Genomic DNA, 18413 nt, shown 5'->3' with positions numbered 1-18413 from the left:
CCCTGATGCCAAGTCTGAGGGAAAAAGGGTGAATAAAGAGTTTGTTTTGGTCAAATGGTCTCAGTCCTTCTGGCAAACCTCAACATGCTGTTAAATCCCCAAATGTTCCCACGTTAAGAGTCTGCAAGCCCCGAGGTAAGAATATAAGTGGATTTATGTGCTGAGGCTGCAGCTCTACACGTCTGCGTCTGGACTTGGGACAGCAGATTAACAAGGATGGCGTAATACAGCAACACTATTATGACCAACAAAACATTATAAATGAAGTATTACTCAACATTTATAGAAGTAGATTGGTTGAAGTGGATACATACTAATACACTATAGATCATAGTATAGATAGTTCATAATCAGGAAATCCTGTTACCTGGTTATATATTGTTTTTGCCATTGTACTTTAACTTTTCCTTTGTTATGTCCGTTGTAATGTCATATTTTGTCCGCTAGAAGGCAGTCACACCACTCTGAATTGAATACAATATCTGAGTCTCACTTAAACTTGTTTACCAGGTAGAAGCTGCTCGTTAACGCTGCAGCATGCATGACGGAGCAATGTGTTGTCTTTCACGCCAGAGTGATTTCTTAACATGTCATTAAGCTGAGAAATGGTCCAGGTGACTGAAGGTTTTAAGGCACTGAGAGATTATTGGTGTAAGGGCGTGTTGACTGAACATTCCCTTGGGGTTTTCCTTCACGTCTTCACTTCGTGGCTCACTGAAAATTAAGACAGATACAGACACACAGAAATAAAACAGAAACATACACACGGTATGATTCACGTAAGGATCACCAGTTAGTGCAAAAGCCATGAGGGTGATGCTGATGTGATGATGGTGATGGTGATGATGGTTAAGGTGGGGATGATGATAATGATGGTAATGATGACATGTTTTCATGTACAGCACATTATTTAAGTGACAGTCAAATACTGCTTTTAAAGGTTGTATTGCCCATTTAACTCAATTGGATGATACTTATGCTTAGTTCTCATAGCATCCCATTGAATTCACAATTAGCATTGTTGGTATCTGGGCTCAGTCTCACTCACACAACAATGAAACATGAAACAATATCAATAAATTAAACATTTCTGTACAATTTAAATGAAAACTTTGCCGATCATCCGACCAAGGTTCCAACCTCGGTGACCTCATACTGTAGCTTGCTGCGTCCATGATTGGTGTTATTGTGTTTGAGGCCGTGGGCCGAGGGGCGGGGATGAGATTGGATCTGACAACTTTCTGAAAGGGAACCAAACATGAACACGGCCCAGAAGAGGAATGAATTACACAAAATGCAACATAATCCAATCACAAAGCTCCAGATTAGAACATGTAAAGCTTTGAAGGTGCTGACACAGTGAAGTTCATTGAAGGGATCACATTGCTGCTTTGCACTTTGCTCTCCTTCTTTTCTCTGCACAGTTATGTTTTCCTCCTGCAGCTGCCTGATCCAATCACTTTATTTTGAAAGCACCTCAACATTTTGTGTAACATGCACAGGTCAAATCACACTGTGGTCTTTATTTTTAAAGGAATAAATCAGGTTTAACTAACTGAACTGTTTAGCAATGTGATTCTATGAATATGAGGTGAGCTCAGCCTCCTCCGTCCTGGGAGAATAGCGTCAGGAGTGTGTGTTTTTGTAACACTAGCAGACCATTTAATCCGATGATCCGCCCGTCTCCCTCTTGTCTGTCATCATTTTCTCTCTCTCTCTCTCTTTCTCTCTCTCTCTCTCTCTCTCTCTCTCTCTCTCTCTCTCTGTCTCTCTCTCTCTCTCCATCTCTCTGACTAAATGAAAACAAATCATCCTTCTTACAAAACTGAACACACCAGCAAAAGCCACTTTAACACTGTAACACTTGCTGATTTGGCTCCGAATTAGTCAGTGACGTTGGAGAGCCTTGTGTCAAAAATATCTACCTGCGTAGCTACAAGGTCAAAGGTCACTCATTCTGTTGATTTTTGGGCTTCAAAGCATTCAGACCAGATCCATGCTGATAATGAAAACTGAGCTCCCATGCACACAGAAGACTTTTAACATAGATTAAAGGATCTAAATGGCTGTCATGTGACTCCAGATATCTTATAGTAAAAAATGTAGGTGCTCAACATCATATAAACCCCTATTTTAGTTTGTTCTGGATTTTTGCTCTCTTGAATGGAAGTTTTCGGTTTTGAATGACGCTGCTGCCTCAGGTCAAACATGTCACGACCTTAAATTATAGGGTTTGCAGAGGTCAGAGTGGACTTATTGTTGTGTGAGGGCTCATTATCAGAGTCACAATTTTCCTCTCAGGTGGAGCGAACAAACAATGCATGCTTTGAAGTGAAATATATATGAAGAGACGATAGAAAACGCCTGTCAAGAAGTAGAAGCGCGTCTTTATTCAGCTTTTTTTTGAAGTACAAACAAACAAGATAGAGAAATGCTACTGTAGTAAGTGTACATATGTCATACATGCACTAAAGTAAATGTTACCACACTATATAAAGAAATAAATATCTTGTTATGAAAGAGCACAACACTGTATTAGTATCAGAGTGTTGTTATATGTGATCCAGTTGCCCTCACACACACTATAAACTGGTTGAAGCATGCATAGCTACATTACATCAGTACAGCACTAACATTGGGTTTGTGTTCATGTTTCTAGGATCTATTTTCTCTCCAGAAGCATAAATCAGAAGACACTAAATATTCATGGATGCCTAAAATCTCTAATTTGAATTCCTCCTCCCGTTGTTTGATTTGTGACCCCTCCACCTCCTCTGCCTCCTCTTCATCTCTATTTCTTCGTCTCCTCTATCTGCTCCACCTCGCTGGATTCATCCACCACCTTCCCGTTCACCATCGTCTGGGTCACCACCTTCACAATCTTCCTGGTGCGAACGTCAGGCTCCTCTGCCGAGATAAGAGATGGAATGAGATGAGATGGGATGAGATAAGAAGAGACAGTGTGGAATGACATCTAAAATGTATAGATTAGAATATGTAAAATGCGTAGAGATTAGATTAAAAGATGGAAGACTATGGGAGAAGAGATGAAGCCAAAGAAGAGAAGGAGCCATGAGATCGAATGAGATGAGATGAGATGAGAAAAACAATGTCACATTATTATCTCTATTGTCCTCAAAAAGCTATTTAAAGAAGTGAAAGCCTTTAATTATATAATTGGCGTTGATTCTCCTCCATTCAGTGAAGCAACACAGATAACACAACCACGCCATGATGCAATGATTAACCCTTTAAAAACATCTTTCTGTTTGTTAATCCAACTGCGTGAGTCGCTGAGTTTACAATGGAGTCACAACATCTGGATCAGTGTTTTCACACCCACACTCGTTGCTATGGCAGCAGATATGTGCGCCGTGTTTACGTTGGAGATATGTAAAACTATCATTAGTCTAGAGGCACTTGTGTGTGTGTGTGTGTGTGTGTGTGTGTGTGTGTGTGTGTGTGTGTGTGTCGCACTACATTTCCCACCGTTTACTCTGCTTATCTTGACAAAAGCCTCCATCATCACTGTATTTATGTAAATGCTTCACCTGGTTGTCAAGCAATAACTTATTCTATCCTGAAAACTGTGACATATACTCACTTTTTGGTGGAGGTGGAATTTCCTTAACTCTGGAAAAAGGAAGATAAACATGTGAGGATCAGTTTGGACCAAGATTTGAGTTCATTACCTAATTTCTCCCACAGAAACCAAATAGTGGAGGACAACTCACGACTCCTCTCCCTCCAGCAGGCGCCTGTAGGTGGCGATCTCCATCTCCAGGTTCTGCTTGATGCGGAGCAGCTGCTCGTAGTCGGTCTTGGTGCGCTGCATGTCCAGTCTGAGCTGCGACAGGTTGTCCTCCATCTGGTTCAGGGTGGCCTGCAGGTTCTCCATCTCGGTGGAGTACTTGCGGCTTGTCTCGCCCAGGTTTCCCTCCAGCGCCCCCACCTGAGGACGGAGGAGGAGATGTTTGTGATAGATATGAGCTCCATTACACCTTAGTACAATCATATAGCTTCAATATGTCATGACCTGATGAATCACAGTTAAGAGATGTTTACTGTCAACAAGGATTACCAGGAGAAAACATGCAAAGCTTTAAAACTGTTCATGTTTAAAACCTTTTATGTCTTTAATGTCTATGCTATAGTTCATCTGTGTTTTGTGGATTAAACTGATATCAAAGTATTTGTTCTACTTATGCTGAATTAGTTTCTTAAAGGTGGAAAAATCACCAAAAAGCTCTGAGCATGAAAACAGAAGTGCGCCCAAGCTGAGCTGTTATCAACAAATAAATACATGACATTCTTATTTCAGAGAGAATCATTTACATAATTTCCATAGATTTAAATAGTTTCTTTCTGAAATGTTCATAATCATCACCAGAGGGCACATGCTCCACGTTTCCTGTGACCATTGAATATAGCGTGTGTGAGTTCAAATAGTATGTCAACAATAGGTTTAGTCAAATACACAAAATAAGTGAACAAGTAGATCATTATTCTTTTAAAGGTGATTTTATGTTGCATCATACACGGGTTTGCATCTTAAAAAGCAGCTGCCGTCTCTACACAGCGATCTAAAGTAACTGTACGGGCGTTCCGGTGTCTTCTGGGTCGTCTGTCCCCGTCTGTCTCACCTGTTTCTGCAGACTCTCCAGCTCCACCTCCACCGTCTGCAGGAAGCGCTGCCTCTCGGTCAGCTCGCTCTGGGCTCCTCTCAGGGCCTCGTTGTTCTCCTTCACCTCGTTGTGCACCGTCTCCAGCTGGACGGACACACACACACACACACACAGTTACATTATACCTTGGTTTTGGCAGGTATATTGTGTCTTCTCTTGAGGATAATGTGCTTCTCCTCTGACCTTCTTGCGGTACCATTGCTCCGCCTGTTCCTTGTTCTTCTTGACGAAGCCCTCATACTGGTTGCGCAGGTCAGACAGAATGGTACCGAGCTCCGGCCCGCTGCAGGAGTCCACCTCCACGTTCACCTCGTCCCGGGCAATACGAGACTTCATCTGATCGAGTTCCTGCAGGGAGCAAAAGGGATCAACTGCAGCAGCTTGACTTCATCACAACTAAAGGCACTACGGCTAAAGTGTTATGAATAAAACGTACTCAGATATCACAAGTAAAAGTATGAATTCAAAGGAAAGGGCTGGAGTTTGGTTTTGCTGCTTGGTGAACATCTTCAGTATCTCCAGTTTCATGAAATTTTAGAGGTTCTATGAGTGAAAGAAGGAGAGGACTGAAAGAAAGGCACTAGAGAGGAAAGAATGAAGGCAGGAAGGAAGGATGGAAAGAATGAAAGGAGGGAGAAAAGCAGTGAGTGACAGGTGACAGGAAGCCAAAAGTGACAGGAAGCCAGGAAAAGAAGAACAAGGGAGGATGGAATGAGGGCAAAGTAAGAGGGAAAGAAAGGAAAGAAGGAGCCAGACAGGGAAAGGAGGGAAGGAGAGAGGAGCGAGGAGGCGACATATGGAGTGGAGGTGGGCTGATGTGAACTCTACACTGCAGGAGGCGCAGAGAGGACGGGAGAGCGGCTCCATTATTCAGAGGCTCCCCATCAATAGTTGATGGTCAGAGCTCACGTTTCACCTGCCACACACACACACACACACACACACACACACACACACACACACACACACACATACACACATACATACACACACATACACCTCCCTCTAATCGAACTCTGTAACTCACTCTCTCTCCTTTCTCTCTCTTGTCAAACGCTCAAAAGCGTTTGAAAAGTGTTTTACTGGTGTAAAGTGGTGACTGTGTGTTTCTGTACTTCCTGTGTGTGTGTAAGGGCTGTGTGACACCTTGAATGACCCCTGACCTCTGGCTCTTGCATTGTTTTAACACTCAGGCTTAAGCAAAGATGAGATCAGTCCTTCCTTCCTTTCAGGTTTATATTTGTTTATCTAGAACGGTCAGGATGCCTCAGATCAGCTGATTGGACAGAAAGACCAGGTTTGGGAAACCAGATCTACCTGCTCTTTTTGTCTCCGTAGTAACCAGAGGACGCCCTCCCCCACCTCTCCCCTAGCTCTCTCTCGCTCTGTCGCTCCGAAAACACCTCTCGGGTCCACGAAATTGGGTCACTCAAATACCACACGGCTAGTATTTGTCAAGTGGAAGAAAAGAAGAGAAAGATAGGGAGAGAGAGAGAGAGAGAGAGAGAGAGAGAGAGAGACAGACAGACAGACAGACAGACAGACAGACCTCCTCGTGGTTTTTCTTCAGGAAGTAGAGTTCCTCCTTCAGGCTGTCCAGGTCTCCCCTCAGGGTGGCGATGATCTGCTCGTGGTCGGTCTTGGCCTTCTTGAGGGCGACACAGTCTCGCTCCACAGACTGACACATCACCAGCTCCGTCTCCCACCTGGGGCCACGGCAGAGGGAAAACAGATTCTACATTATCTTCATTCTAAAGCTCGAGCTCAACGAAGCCAATCAATTGCACTCACTTGATTCTGAAGTCATCCGCAGCCAGTTTGGCGTTATCGATCTCTAACATGAGACGAGCGTTCTCCAAGGTTCTCTTCCTCACCTGAGAAGAAGATCAGCAGGGGGTCGTCATATTAACATGCAGTCCACCAAATATACTGTATATATGGAATCAAACACAATTTGAGGAAGACATATTGGAAGTAAATAGAAGTGAAAGTAGGAAATCACAAATGGCTACCAAAGTCTTAATTTCTTTTAAACTGTAACCATTTGAGTTTGAGCAAAGCAATTATTAACTTCATCCTGACTCGGTTTGATACAAGTTAACCCAAAGATCAAGTGTAGGTCACAGACGCTTCCTGTGCTGCATTTGCATGAAGGTTTTGTCTATAATCAAATCTCTTCCTTCCAGATCCTTGAAGCTATAAATCTGTGTGTTTATGAGCATATGGGTGCATTCATGTGTGTGTGTGTGTGTGTGTGTGTGTGTGTGTGTGTGTCTGTCTATGTCAGTTCCTGAGATCTACCTCTTGCTCCACAGCATGAGCTTGGGCCATCATGGAGTCAAGGTCGTGACCTTTGGGTATGCGGTCCAGCATCAGTTGCTTGATCTTCATCTCCAGGTCTGCGTTGGAGCGCTCCAGAGAACGCACCTGGGAATACAGAAGGAGGCTGTTAGAGTGGAGATGGGAGGGTTTGGAAGGATGGAAGTCTCACTGAAAATGGTGGAAAGCCTGCAAAAAAGGAAATAAACTGACGATGTGATTACAAAAACAAAGAATTTATTGTGTTTAGCTTCAATAAAGTTGCTTGAAATTTGATTATCCGTGTTTTCATTTTAGGATTCTTCAAAATTGTATTCATCTTTATTCTAGTGCAACATTTTGCCTTATTTCCTCTTGATTGGACACGCTGACCCTAAACTCAACTCCTGACACAATTTGATTTGCTTCAGAAATAAGATATGAATGATACTATTGTATAAAAGAGTGTGTGGTGTGGTGTGTTGTGTGTTTTGTGTCGCACCTTGTCCAGGTAGTTGGCCAGGCGAGTGTTGAGGCTCTGCATGGCCTCTTTGTCGTTGGTGCTGTTGCCATGGACTCCATTGAGCTGGAGGCTGAGTGGCCCGTTGAGATCCTGCCCGATAGACACAGAGCGGCTCAGTGGGCTGGAGGCGGCGAAAGAGACGGAGGCGCGGGAACGTGCGCGGCCGCTGTCACGCAGAGAGAGACTGGAGAAGGACGGCTGGCGGCCCATAGAGAAGCTCCGCACGGACATGCTGGAGTTCATGATGGGAGGCTGAAACAGGGAGGAGATTAGAGAGAGAGTGAGCTGTGTGTTGTCGGGTAGAACTCTTGTATCTCTGGAAAGGTCAACTTCTCAGAAACCCCATTAAAACTTTACGATTAAGGAATTTAAGAAGAATTTAGGGAGATTTTTGAGCCTTAGTGAAGTATGGAACACTACAAATTGATCTGAAAGTATGAAAATCTGCAAAATTGAAGATAGTAGACTTAATTTTTACAACAGGAGTGGGTTAATTTATTCATATGTGGTTTTATTTGTATTATTCACTCAAAGCAATAGTAATGTTCTGACACTATTCTCCCAAAACAAGTACTTTAACTTTCATATTTAAGGGCTTTCTATCCAGATAATACTTCTTTACTTTTGGTTAAATTAAAATCCTTGCCTGTTATTTCATATATTCACTGTGTGGTGTGTATATATCTTGATGTAAATACGTTTTCTTCCAGTAGCTGCAGAATGGTAATGAACAGCAGAGGCCTCTACAATACACAGATCAATATCCCTGAGGAGAAAATGGATGGATGGATGATGAAATTACAGAGTTCTTCAGCAGAATATACACCTTCTATTGCAGTAATATAGGATTACGCCAGTCTGTGTATTGCGCAGCTCTTTTGGAGCCTTTCAAGAAAATGTATTATGTTCTTGTGTTTTGCCGGATTCGAATGGAAATACAAGTGAAGGGTCTAATATTCACAAGAGGAAACACCCACTGAAAAACGTCAAATGAGCCTTCAAACGAGTACACAGGCGCCTAGTGGCTGTTCAACCTAACCGCCAGCCTGTAGGAGGTATAACGCCGAGGGAGGACTGACTCTAAGGCCGCCGGGGCACTTCAGTCCGTCCATCTCAGGCTCCATTCAAATACGGCTTCAGCTCAACCCGGCGGACAATCAAAATGTAAATGACTGATATAGTTCAGGCCTGAGTTCAGACAAGAGCCTCTCCCTTTCTCTCTCTCTCTCTTGCCCTCTCGCTCTCTCTGCAGGGCCCGAGGGTGCTCTCGTACGGTATATTGCTATGATAATGAGATGCATTGCATGTCTGAGGAGAGGTTAATGGAGGATTCATGAAACAGGAACATATAGTGGAGACAAGAGGCTCTGATGCTTTGGATGATCGTTTCGCCCTTAGATGTGAAGACTTTTTGGCATTTTGGGTTAAAATCCCACGGAACGATTGAAAATATTGAGTTTTTGAGTTGAGTATTAAGTTATTCGATGCTTTTCCTCCTTTTGTAACCTCGGTGATATCACAAGATTAGATTAACAGGTGTCCAGATTACGCAATTACCATTTCAGTAGTCAGTGGTTTGACTTGTCGGTATTTGGACGTCAAACAACAGTAGAGGACTGAAGGCGTCTTTGTAAGTGTTTGTGTGTGTAAGGCACTGTGTGTGTGTGTGTTTTGCTCAGCGTGGGTTTCAGTGGCAGATTAGCGGTCAAGGGAACCTCTCTGTCTCTCTCTGTCACTTGATCCTTGCAACACCGTTCCCACAACGCCACAAAAGGCCCGGGCAGGAGACAGGACGCTCCTTGTTCAGATGAAAGATCGAGCTTGGGAAAATGATCTGCAAAATATTTGGACCGAATTCCACTGACACAAGGAGACAGTGTTCAACAGGAAACGGGGCTTTCGTTTCCTCACTCAACGTCATCTCACTACCGGCAGATTAAAAAAAAAAGAGTGTTGAAAAGTGATTATTGCGATTATGAGAAAAGTCGACTTAATCAGATTTAGAAAGTGGTTCAAACTTTTCTTTCCCATTTATTTAGAATTTGCAAGATTGTTTCACAAATAAAAACAGCAACTTTAGCTTTAATCATATAGAATAAAAATGATATCAACTTTAAATGACATCTGATTGCTAAATAATGATATAATATTGTAAAAACAAATTTCATTTCACTTACTGGGTTTGTCTGGAGATAAGAGGCAAAGTAGGATCCAGAGGAATGCTGGGAGTTCTGTGCTGCTGATGCTGCAGGTGTGCTTATATGCAGGTGTGCAGAAAGTGGGAGGAGCTCAATCTGGGCGGGAGGCGGGTCTACTGCACCTGCGGGTGCTGGGGGAAGGTGTTGAAATGGATCGGCGCTTGAATGTCTCCCTTTCCTGTTTGCCTTTGATGTTCCAGTGCGGTGCTGCAGGGCTGCTGTGAGTCTAACAGGCAGGTTGGTGCAGCATCTCTAGTCATGTGGACTTTGTACTAGAGCATCATGGTAACGACTGAGCTGAGCTGAACAGTTGGATAGAGCTCGCAATTTCAGTCAATCAGTCTATGCCATCGCCCCCACCTATGAGTCACAGGACTCACACTTTTAAAAATAGGGTGAGGGGGTCGGACATGAGGAGTCGGAGCCCTGCCAGCTGGTGTTCAGGCTGGTGAAGGTGCCACCTGAACGTGCAGCTGTGAGGACGGTGCAGTGCAGACCAGAATACTGGGACCAGTACATTCCACCTATAGGAGAAGCCCAGTGGGACCTGAATGAACCGTGGCCTCTCATGTGTCAGTGCTGCTATAGATCATTGGCATTAGCATCGGTGTGTGTGTGTGTGTGTGTGTGCGTGTGTGCGCATGTGTGTGTGTGCGTGTGTGTGTGTGCGCGTGTGTGTGTGTGCGTGCGTGTGCGTTCGTGCGTGTGCGTTCGTGTGTTTGTGTTTGTGTTTGAGTGTGTGCGTGTGTTTTTGTTTGTGTTTCTCTTTGTGTGTGTGTGTGACTGGGTGGACCCCTGGCTAAAACTCTCTGGAGGCCTCCTGTTGTGCAATCGTCCCGTAGCAACCTGAGCTGCCTCCTGCCCGTCAGCGATAAAATATTCAACAAGTTACCCGGTTACTCAAGATGCACATTCTGAAATGCTACATAGGCTTCAGCTTTATTACCCAGAGGATGTGGATTCGTCGTCTGTGTGCGTGTATGTAAAGCAGAATGTGTACGCACATATCAAATAAGCACCTGGAAAAAACAACCAAGAAACAAAGAAGCCGGCTTTGTCAATATTTATGCCTAATTGTCAAGGTGTGTTTTTTTGTGTGTGTGAGGTCAGAACAGCGCCAGAGAAACCCCCTGTAGGCCTAAATTCATCGCCATTTACAGACCACACACACTTGACACGCAAACAACGAACACACACACACACATCCAGACACACACACACACACACGCACACACGCAGTTATTCATATTTACCTTGGAGAAACATAGAGGTGCGACTTTTAGCACGAGTGTCCCGCGTGCTTCCCAACACAGGTTAAACCTACAAAAGAGAGAGAAAAGCTTCTGGCGAATGTCCGTTTTGCAAATATTTCATCATTTCATTTGCATCACGCCCACAAGCACAGCAAGTGTGGTGTGTGAGGTGAAAGCAGATGACCTCAAAATGTCAAAACTATCATGCAAATATTTAGAGAAAAAGTAGAAGCTAAAGATATTTTTTAAATGATCAAATACAGAATTATGATCTATGCAGGTATTGAACTGCCATCTTGTGGTCAAACTGCGTAAATACATGCAGTCCCGGCATCGTACCGGTACCGGCCAAAAGAGAGCAGCAGTGAGCTGCAGTGATGAAGTACTTGCTTTGTGCTGTGACAGTGGGGTCACCCTGTTATGCCAAGTGAATGTGTGTGTTGAATTTTTCACGTGTTCACACTGTTCATCCTAAGTGGCACAGGAGAAGAAGAAGAAGAAGAAGGAGTAGAAGAAGTAGGAGAAGAAGAGGACACTGCAGTGTTTTCTCTTTCTTTCTCTTCACTTTCTCTCCGTTTTTCCGCCTGGCGTTGGATCAGAGTGTCCTTGTTAGATAAATAAATATGTGATTAGACGGGCAGGATGTCAGGAGAGTGCTCGCGACCCCACTTGACCCCCGGTGACCTCTGTCACAAGCGATCATGTGACCGGGCCAGCAAATACACACAACCTCATAGGAGAGTACTTCAAGTATAACAACACCCAGACACTAAATACTTAATGCTAAATACATGGTTTGTTTTTATGCAGAAAGACAAGATTTTGATCATGTATTTGTGTTTTGTCATATAATTATATCAATATTTTGGTTGATATAAGATTTAATCCACAGTAAGCAATACCAAAGAGGTGGTAGACGTAAAACAGTAAAATGGACATGTGAAATATCATCATTAATAAGTTTAATTTCCAGAGATAACGAGGATCCTTGGATGTGAAATCCTAATATAAGGTGTAAGACCAAATGAGCTGATTCTATTATCTATCTATTATCTCAGGAAAACAATAAAAAATGCATGATTTGATGAGTTGGCGCTATTCTATTATTGTTTTAACATCGTCTTTATGAGACTCCAGCAACAAGCTCCGTCTCATCCTCAGCCTCCTCTGGCTTTAACACGAGACCGACGCCTCTCAGCAGTTAGTCAGTCATTTTACCCTCGAAGTGATTGCTTCCTGTTTCAGCTGCGTTGCTGGTGGGGATCACAGGCTGCACGTTGGCTGGCTGACAGACAGACAGACAAACAAACAGACAAACAGATTCAGCCAAAGCAGACAGACAGACACACACACACACAGACAGAGAGACAAAATCCATCCCACAGCTTTCAATGTGCAAGTGTTTGTCTGCGGTCATCATCCACAACATCAGGCTGCTGCGGTTTAAAACTTTAAGCCTTTAATTCACCACAAATGTCTTAAAGTGATACTCAGTTTTACAAATTCAACAGTCGCTGACATTGTTGTTCTTTGGGGGTAAGTTGAAGCATTTTTGCTGATATTTGACCTCACTTACCAGTTCAGTAGGTATTTGAATGGACCCACTCAGAATATTGTATTATTTCCTCTAAAACATTAAGATTCTGTGGTGTTTAGGCAAGAAACAAGAGACAATAGTGGCAGTGATGCAGACCACAGTTAGATATTCCGTTATTACAAACACTGAACGTCCAAATGGATCAGAAAAACAAAGAGCAAATTACCAAAGAAAGCCTGTTGTTTTGTTCTCCACAAATTTGTTGTTGATCCGTTTTCCCCCTCAGGCATCAGCGGTTTGGTGTCTGAGATGCTGTAGCTCCATCTGTGGGTGGAAGAAAGACACAAAACGCCATTGTTTGCTCATAGCTGCTCTCATAAGTCAGACTCAGATCGACACACATGTGCAAAGATCGGTTTGGACTCTAGTTTCTTAGCCGGTGGCCTGGAATCACATTACACAGATATGGGAATTATGACTTTACATCCATAAGATAAGGTAGAGAAGTGTTTGAATTAGCTCTTGATTGGTTTAAAGCAGAAACTGTGGACAAAGGGACAGACAGGTGAAATGTTTCTGTAAGAATCATTACATGCATCAGTCAGATTTAATTAGAATGAATAACTTAAACAAACAGTTCTCCTATACATTATTTTTCATTGAGCGGCAAAGGACAAAGACGGATCTATGTATTTCATCTCTACACATGCTCAGGGAACAATAACAAGTCAGCAAATGTCATAAACTGAGAAATACAGCAAAAATCCTGTAAGATTTGTCCAAAACTTTGACAGCTGATCGAGAGACAACTTACCAAAACAATGAATCACAATCAATACTCTTTGTACACTGTCTGGAATTCATATCTCACTTCTGTTTTCTACTGTTGCTTCCCTGTGATGCCACGTCACACGTTCAAACCTCAGTTAATGAATTGAGGTGGGTTACGTTACCAAATGGCTCCCAGTCAACTCCGGGCCCTGATTTGATGTAATTTCAGGCCCTGACTCACTTTTCGATAAGCTGGACTTGGGTCCACTAAGCACCGCAGCGATAAGGACGATAAAAATCAGCCGTGGAGAAATTGCAGACAGATAAAAAAAAGGCAGGAGGTCAGCACCTGCACTCGCTCTGTGCTTTCTATTGCTTTAACCATCTCCTCCTCTTTTTCCCTGCCCCCCTCCTCCTCCTCCTCCTCCTCCTCTTCCATTTGGGTTCTTTCCTCCCCTCTGCTTTGAGTGCTGGTTTTCTTTGGTGTGACAGAAACACGTCAGACCACTCGGCGTGTGTGTGTGTGTGTGTGTGTGTGTGTGTGTGTGTAGAGATGATTATCAGCAGGCTTGGTAATATTTAAGATAGCGATCTATATGCATAGCTGGTGAGTGTATGAAAAGTTGAAAGGGAAACAGGCCTACTTGTGTGTGTGTGTGTGTGTGTGTGTGTGTGTGTGTGTGTGTCTGTGTGTGTGTGTAAAGTAACCCTCATTTAAGAGTGCTACAATCATTCCCGTACAACAGCCTGAGGAAGTGGTAGCAGGAGGAGAGAGCGTTACACACCACTACAGCCTTTACAGCAATTGAGTCACGATAACATCAGAGTGCCTGTGCCTTGCTCAAGGGCGCCTGAGCATTCTGAGCGTATGAACCCACCCCTCCCCATCCCAACCCCTTAGTAACTTCATCAAACTGCTCCCCCTTGTTCACAAGTTTGCCGCCGTAAGCCATTTAATCCAACTGCTCCTGACGTCTGAGCAGGAGACGAAGAAGATAATTAACCCTGAAGCGTCCTGACGTGAGACATTTAAGGACGAGGTGAAGGTGAAGATGCCAGATCGCCACTGAAGGCTGCAGCACCATTATTCCCTTATACAAAGATGCCAGGGTGCTTTATTCTGCTTGCACCACGGCCGCTCACCGCAAGACACAAATCCAAATTGTAATCCACTTCTTAAAGTTTGTTTGTGGTCACGCTGCACGGTTACATCACTGACTGGAGTGTGTTTGCGGGTGATATTTTAAGGGGCCAATCGGAAACATGTGTGTGTTCTGTAGCAATGGTGTAGACGTTCCTGTGAAGTCCAGCCAGGTGAACTCCACAACAACAACATTACACTAGAATGAAGAATATCAACACGTCCTTCTCCATATGTGGGATTTAGTCCAGTTCTTCTAATTTTGCTCAAAATCATAGAAATTAGGATTGATAGAAAGCTTTAGAAACGCAACGGGCAACCCAGCTGCCAGGGGCAAAATACATTTAGTCATCTTCAGATTTCTGTTGTTCGAGAAGTTAATTTAGAAGTGAAAATAAGTGGAGCCACACGAGACAATAATCACATATCGCTGTGATCCGTCGCTAATGCGATCATTGGATGTTTGTTTTGAGGCAGAGAGCTTCAATCCCATGTTGCTCAGCTTTCCGTCATTTGGTCCCATCAGCCGCTGGCAGCGCTCTTGTTTTTCCGTTGTTGTTGAAAGAGGCCCTTTCATATTCATATTCCGTGTTGTGAACAGTGTGTGTTTGTGTGTTTGTGTGTTTGTGTGTGTGTGCGTGTGTGTGTGTGTGTGTGTGTGTGTGTGTGTGTGTGTGTGTGTGTGTGAGTGAGTGCGAGCAGCGATGTCTATACCGTACGCTGTCTCCGTCGAAGATCGCCCTCATTTTATGTTCACGCGATCAAACCAGGATAGTTTGACACACAAATTGAATCTAAAGCTAAAATTCTGAATTGTGTAAATTAAGCCCAGTTGTAATAAATGACATTAGCAATTAGCCTACACATCGGCCCTGATTAAGCTAGACTCTCCTCACGCCTCTTAATATACATCACAGCTTCTCATTTTAGAAACAGGAAAAGAAAGCGTATCTATATATTCTCTATTCTTTCAAATCTTCCAGCTACATGATGCCGTTCACAGTTTCTCGCTTGAAGTAAGTTGCTGATCAATATGCCCAGCGGGTGCGATGAATATGCACGAGGCGTCCGCGGCGGCGGCCCGGTAATTGCCGGTCGTCAGGGGTGGCAGGCACTGTAATTTGCATCTCAGGGATCCTGCAATCAGCCTTCTATTCATTAGCGCGCCAGCCGCTTCATCTGCCGGCCACTCAGAGCTGCCAATCTCCCCTCAGCAGCCAAAGCATTTGCCAGGAAACAGAATGAGAAAGTTTCAATTACAAGCCGTGGCGGCGGCAGTGGTGTAACAAGTCTCACACCCTGTATTTAGGCCGTTTCATGCAGGTGATTGACTGCTGCTGCTGCATTGTGGAGGAGAGGAGAGAAAGCTCATGAAGCCGCCATCATCTCACGCACTGGAGATCCGATTGGTGTCAAGGCGACGGTCTGCATTCAGCGGGCGGAGTAGTGTGACCGCCAGACGGCCTGGAGTGGCTACTACACGTCCATCCACCAGGGGGGGGGGGGGGGGGGGGGAGGGGGTCGGGGGGTCAAACCACAGACGGCTTATTAGACCTCTGTAAATAAACGCTGCCACTCACGGGCTATTGTCTCACACACACATTGCTTCTTACAAATGCGCAATTAAGTTATAGTTCCACTGCGGGTGTGACTGCGTAGCATGTAGTTTAAAGCTGTGTAGGGGTTGATTGATAAGTTTAGAGCCCAGCATGGAACGACCTGAGAAGAAGTGATTTACTGATGCATCGGGCTCAGAACTGATCAGTCACCCCTTGTTTATCAGAGTATGTTTACTCAAGTACTGTACTTAAGTGTGTGTATGAGTCTATAGGTGTTTAACAAGTTCAGTATTTTCTTTCTTTCTTTCTTTCTTTCTTTCTTTCTTTCTTTCTTTCTTTCTTTCTTTTCGTCTTTGCTCTTGAGCACCTCACGCAGACTTGCAGCACTTCTCACTTTTGTTTCCTCCATCCTGTCCTCTGTCCCTCATTGTCTCGACTGTCTCTCTTGTACTTTATGTCTTATTTCCCTCCCTCTTCTTCAAATGGAGGATGCATGACTGTTGAAGCCTCATCCTGATGACTTGTGAGCCCAGGGGATGTGTCACTCATTGTGTGTGTGTGTGTGTGTGTGCGCGCGCACGTGTGTGTGTGTGTGTGTGTGTGTGTGTGTGTGTGTGTGTGTGTGTGCGCGTTTCTGCTTGCACTGCGAGCAGGAAGGGAGTTCCTTGTGGTAGAACAGAGGGGTCTCAGGAGAAGTGAGCACCAAACGAGCATGTGTGTGTGTGTGTGTGTGTGTGTGTGTGTGTGTGTGTGTGTGTGTGTGTGCGTGTGTGTGTGTGTGTGTTTGCAGTAGCAGTGTGAATCTTCTATTGTTTTCCAGCGACATAGTCCCTGTTTCCTGCACCATAAATCTGCATGTATACACACACACATGCACGCAAACACATACACACATAATATATATGAATCTGATAAACATAAATATACATATGTACATGCTTATACAAATATGCTACAGAGTAAACAAACAAATAATACACATATACAGACAAGAACAATAAATGAATACACACGCAACAAATAAACACAGGCAGTTAACCAAACACACAGTGGTGATCCTCTCTGCACAACGCTCCTTTGCCCTCCCATTGTCCTGGAGAGGAAGCATGTGAGAGGAGGAGGAGGAGGAGGAGGAGGGAGAGAGTGAAGGGCAGAGGAGGGTGATGGAGAGAGAGAAAACAGCAGTAGGGAAAGATGAGGATGAGAGGCGGAAGAGGAAAAACAAGAGGAGGAGGAGGAGGAGGAGGAGGAGAAGGGGCAGGCGAGTGGATGATGCAAGGGAGCAGAGGGTTATAGATACAGTATACGTCCAAAATGACATGACAAATAATATCATGCTTATGTTTGGGGTTTATGTGTGTGTGTGTGTCGTAAAAATTCATGTCAGAAGTTTGTGTTTGCAAAACCTCAATCAAATTCACTGAATCCAATTTAATGAAGATTGTGGTCGGACAAAAGTGGAACCACAACAAAATAAAATGATTCCAGTAGATTAGGAAGAGGATTACAAACACATACACACACACACACACACACACACACACACTCCCAGCATCGATCAGGCTGCATTGCGGACTGTAGGTTGATAACTTTATAATAGTATCAGTTAACCGGAAAGACCTTTCATAAGCATAGAATTATTCAACTGATTAAAGCCACCACATCAATGCGTGTGTGTATGTATGTGTGTGTGTGTTTCTGCTGCATGACTGATACATTATTTATGTGGCCATTAGGAGCTGACAGCTACCATGTCTGCTATTGTACTTTGAGCACGAGCAGACAGTAGCAATTACATGAATATTGGGCTTTTGTGTGAATTTCATTGCCTGTTGGAGTTACGCTTTGTTCATTTCCTAAAGCAGGAATTTCCTCGCGTTAGCGTGTGGTTTGGACGCGGAGCGACGGGTTCAGCACAGGATGGCCTGAAATCTCACGGAACACGCAAAGTGACGTGTTAAAATCTGAATCTGAGTGTGAGCCTCGTTCGTATGAAGGTGACATGACTGAAGACGAGTTAAGTCACATTAAATGACAAAGGAAGTGAAGACAAAACGCAGTGGCAAGATGGAGGCTGAGGCCTTTAAATGAACCGTGAGCTCGGTCAGCTTGTCGTTTTACCTACAAACGTGCACATCACTGCCCCCTTAAGAATATTGTTGGTATTGCATCTTGCTAAAGTGTCAAACTAATTATGTAGCATTAACAACACACTAGACGTCAGCTGCTAAATATAAATAGATATATACAACACACACTACTACCAACAGACTAACCTTGACCTTTGACCTTGGACATGGCCTCGATCTCAACTCACACAAAGCTTGAAGATCCTCACACCCACGTTATGTTTTGATGTCTTACGGTTGTAAGGAGACAGATTCTTGCTCCTCGATCAGAACACTGACAGCTATTCGCTTGTTGTCTTTTCGCCGCGCCCCTATAAGG

The 18413-nt window shown here is 43.9% G+C and overlaps 1 protein-coding gene across 1 annotated transcript; it reads right to left on the bottom strand.

Moving 5' to 3' along the window:
* Positions 1-2431: 2431 nt before the first annotated feature.
* Positions 2432-9726, bottom strand: LOC143011301 (keratin, type I cytoskeletal 18). The gene is made up of 10 exons (XM_076164122.1): positions 9684-9726; positions 7486-7758; positions 6987-7112; positions 6477-6559; positions 6235-6391; positions 4869-5033; positions 4644-4769; positions 3735-3952; positions 3605-3633; positions 2432-2907 (listed from the first exon to the last, which is right to left on the bottom strand). Exons 2-10 carry the CDS (start codon positions 7747-7749, stop codon positions 2792-2794), a joined length of 1284 nt encoding a protein of 427 aa, XP_076020237.1. The 5' UTR covers positions 7750-7758; positions 9684-9726; the 3' UTR covers positions 2432-2791.
* Positions 9727-18413: the final 8687 nt, after the last annotated feature.

Source organism: Genypterus blacodes, unplaced genomic scaffold, assembly GCF_046128005.1.
Source record: "Genypterus blacodes isolate CSIRO-AG114 ecotype Tasmania unplaced genomic scaffold, CSIRO-AGI_Gbla_v1 ptg000133l_1, whole genome shotgun sequence".
Lineage (NCBI taxonomy): Eukaryota > Metazoa > Chordata > Actinopteri > Ophidiiformes > Ophidiidae > Genypterus > Genypterus blacodes.
This window is presented reverse-complemented; position numbering and strand designations above follow the sequence as displayed.

Coding starts and splice junctions, on each gene's coding strand:
- LOC143011301 (XM_076164122.1), bottom strand. CDS start 7,749: ATGAACTCCAGCATGTCCGTGCGGAGCTTCTCTATGGGCCGCCAGCCG. Junction 6,560..6,986: donor CTCATGCTGTGGAGCAAGAG/GTAGATCTCAGG, acceptor TCTTCTTCTCAG/GTGAGGAAGAGAACCTTGGA. Junction 5,034..6,234: donor TGAAGAAAAACCACGAGGAG/GTCTGTCTGTCT, acceptor TGCTCCCTGCAG/GAACTCGATCAGATGAAGTC.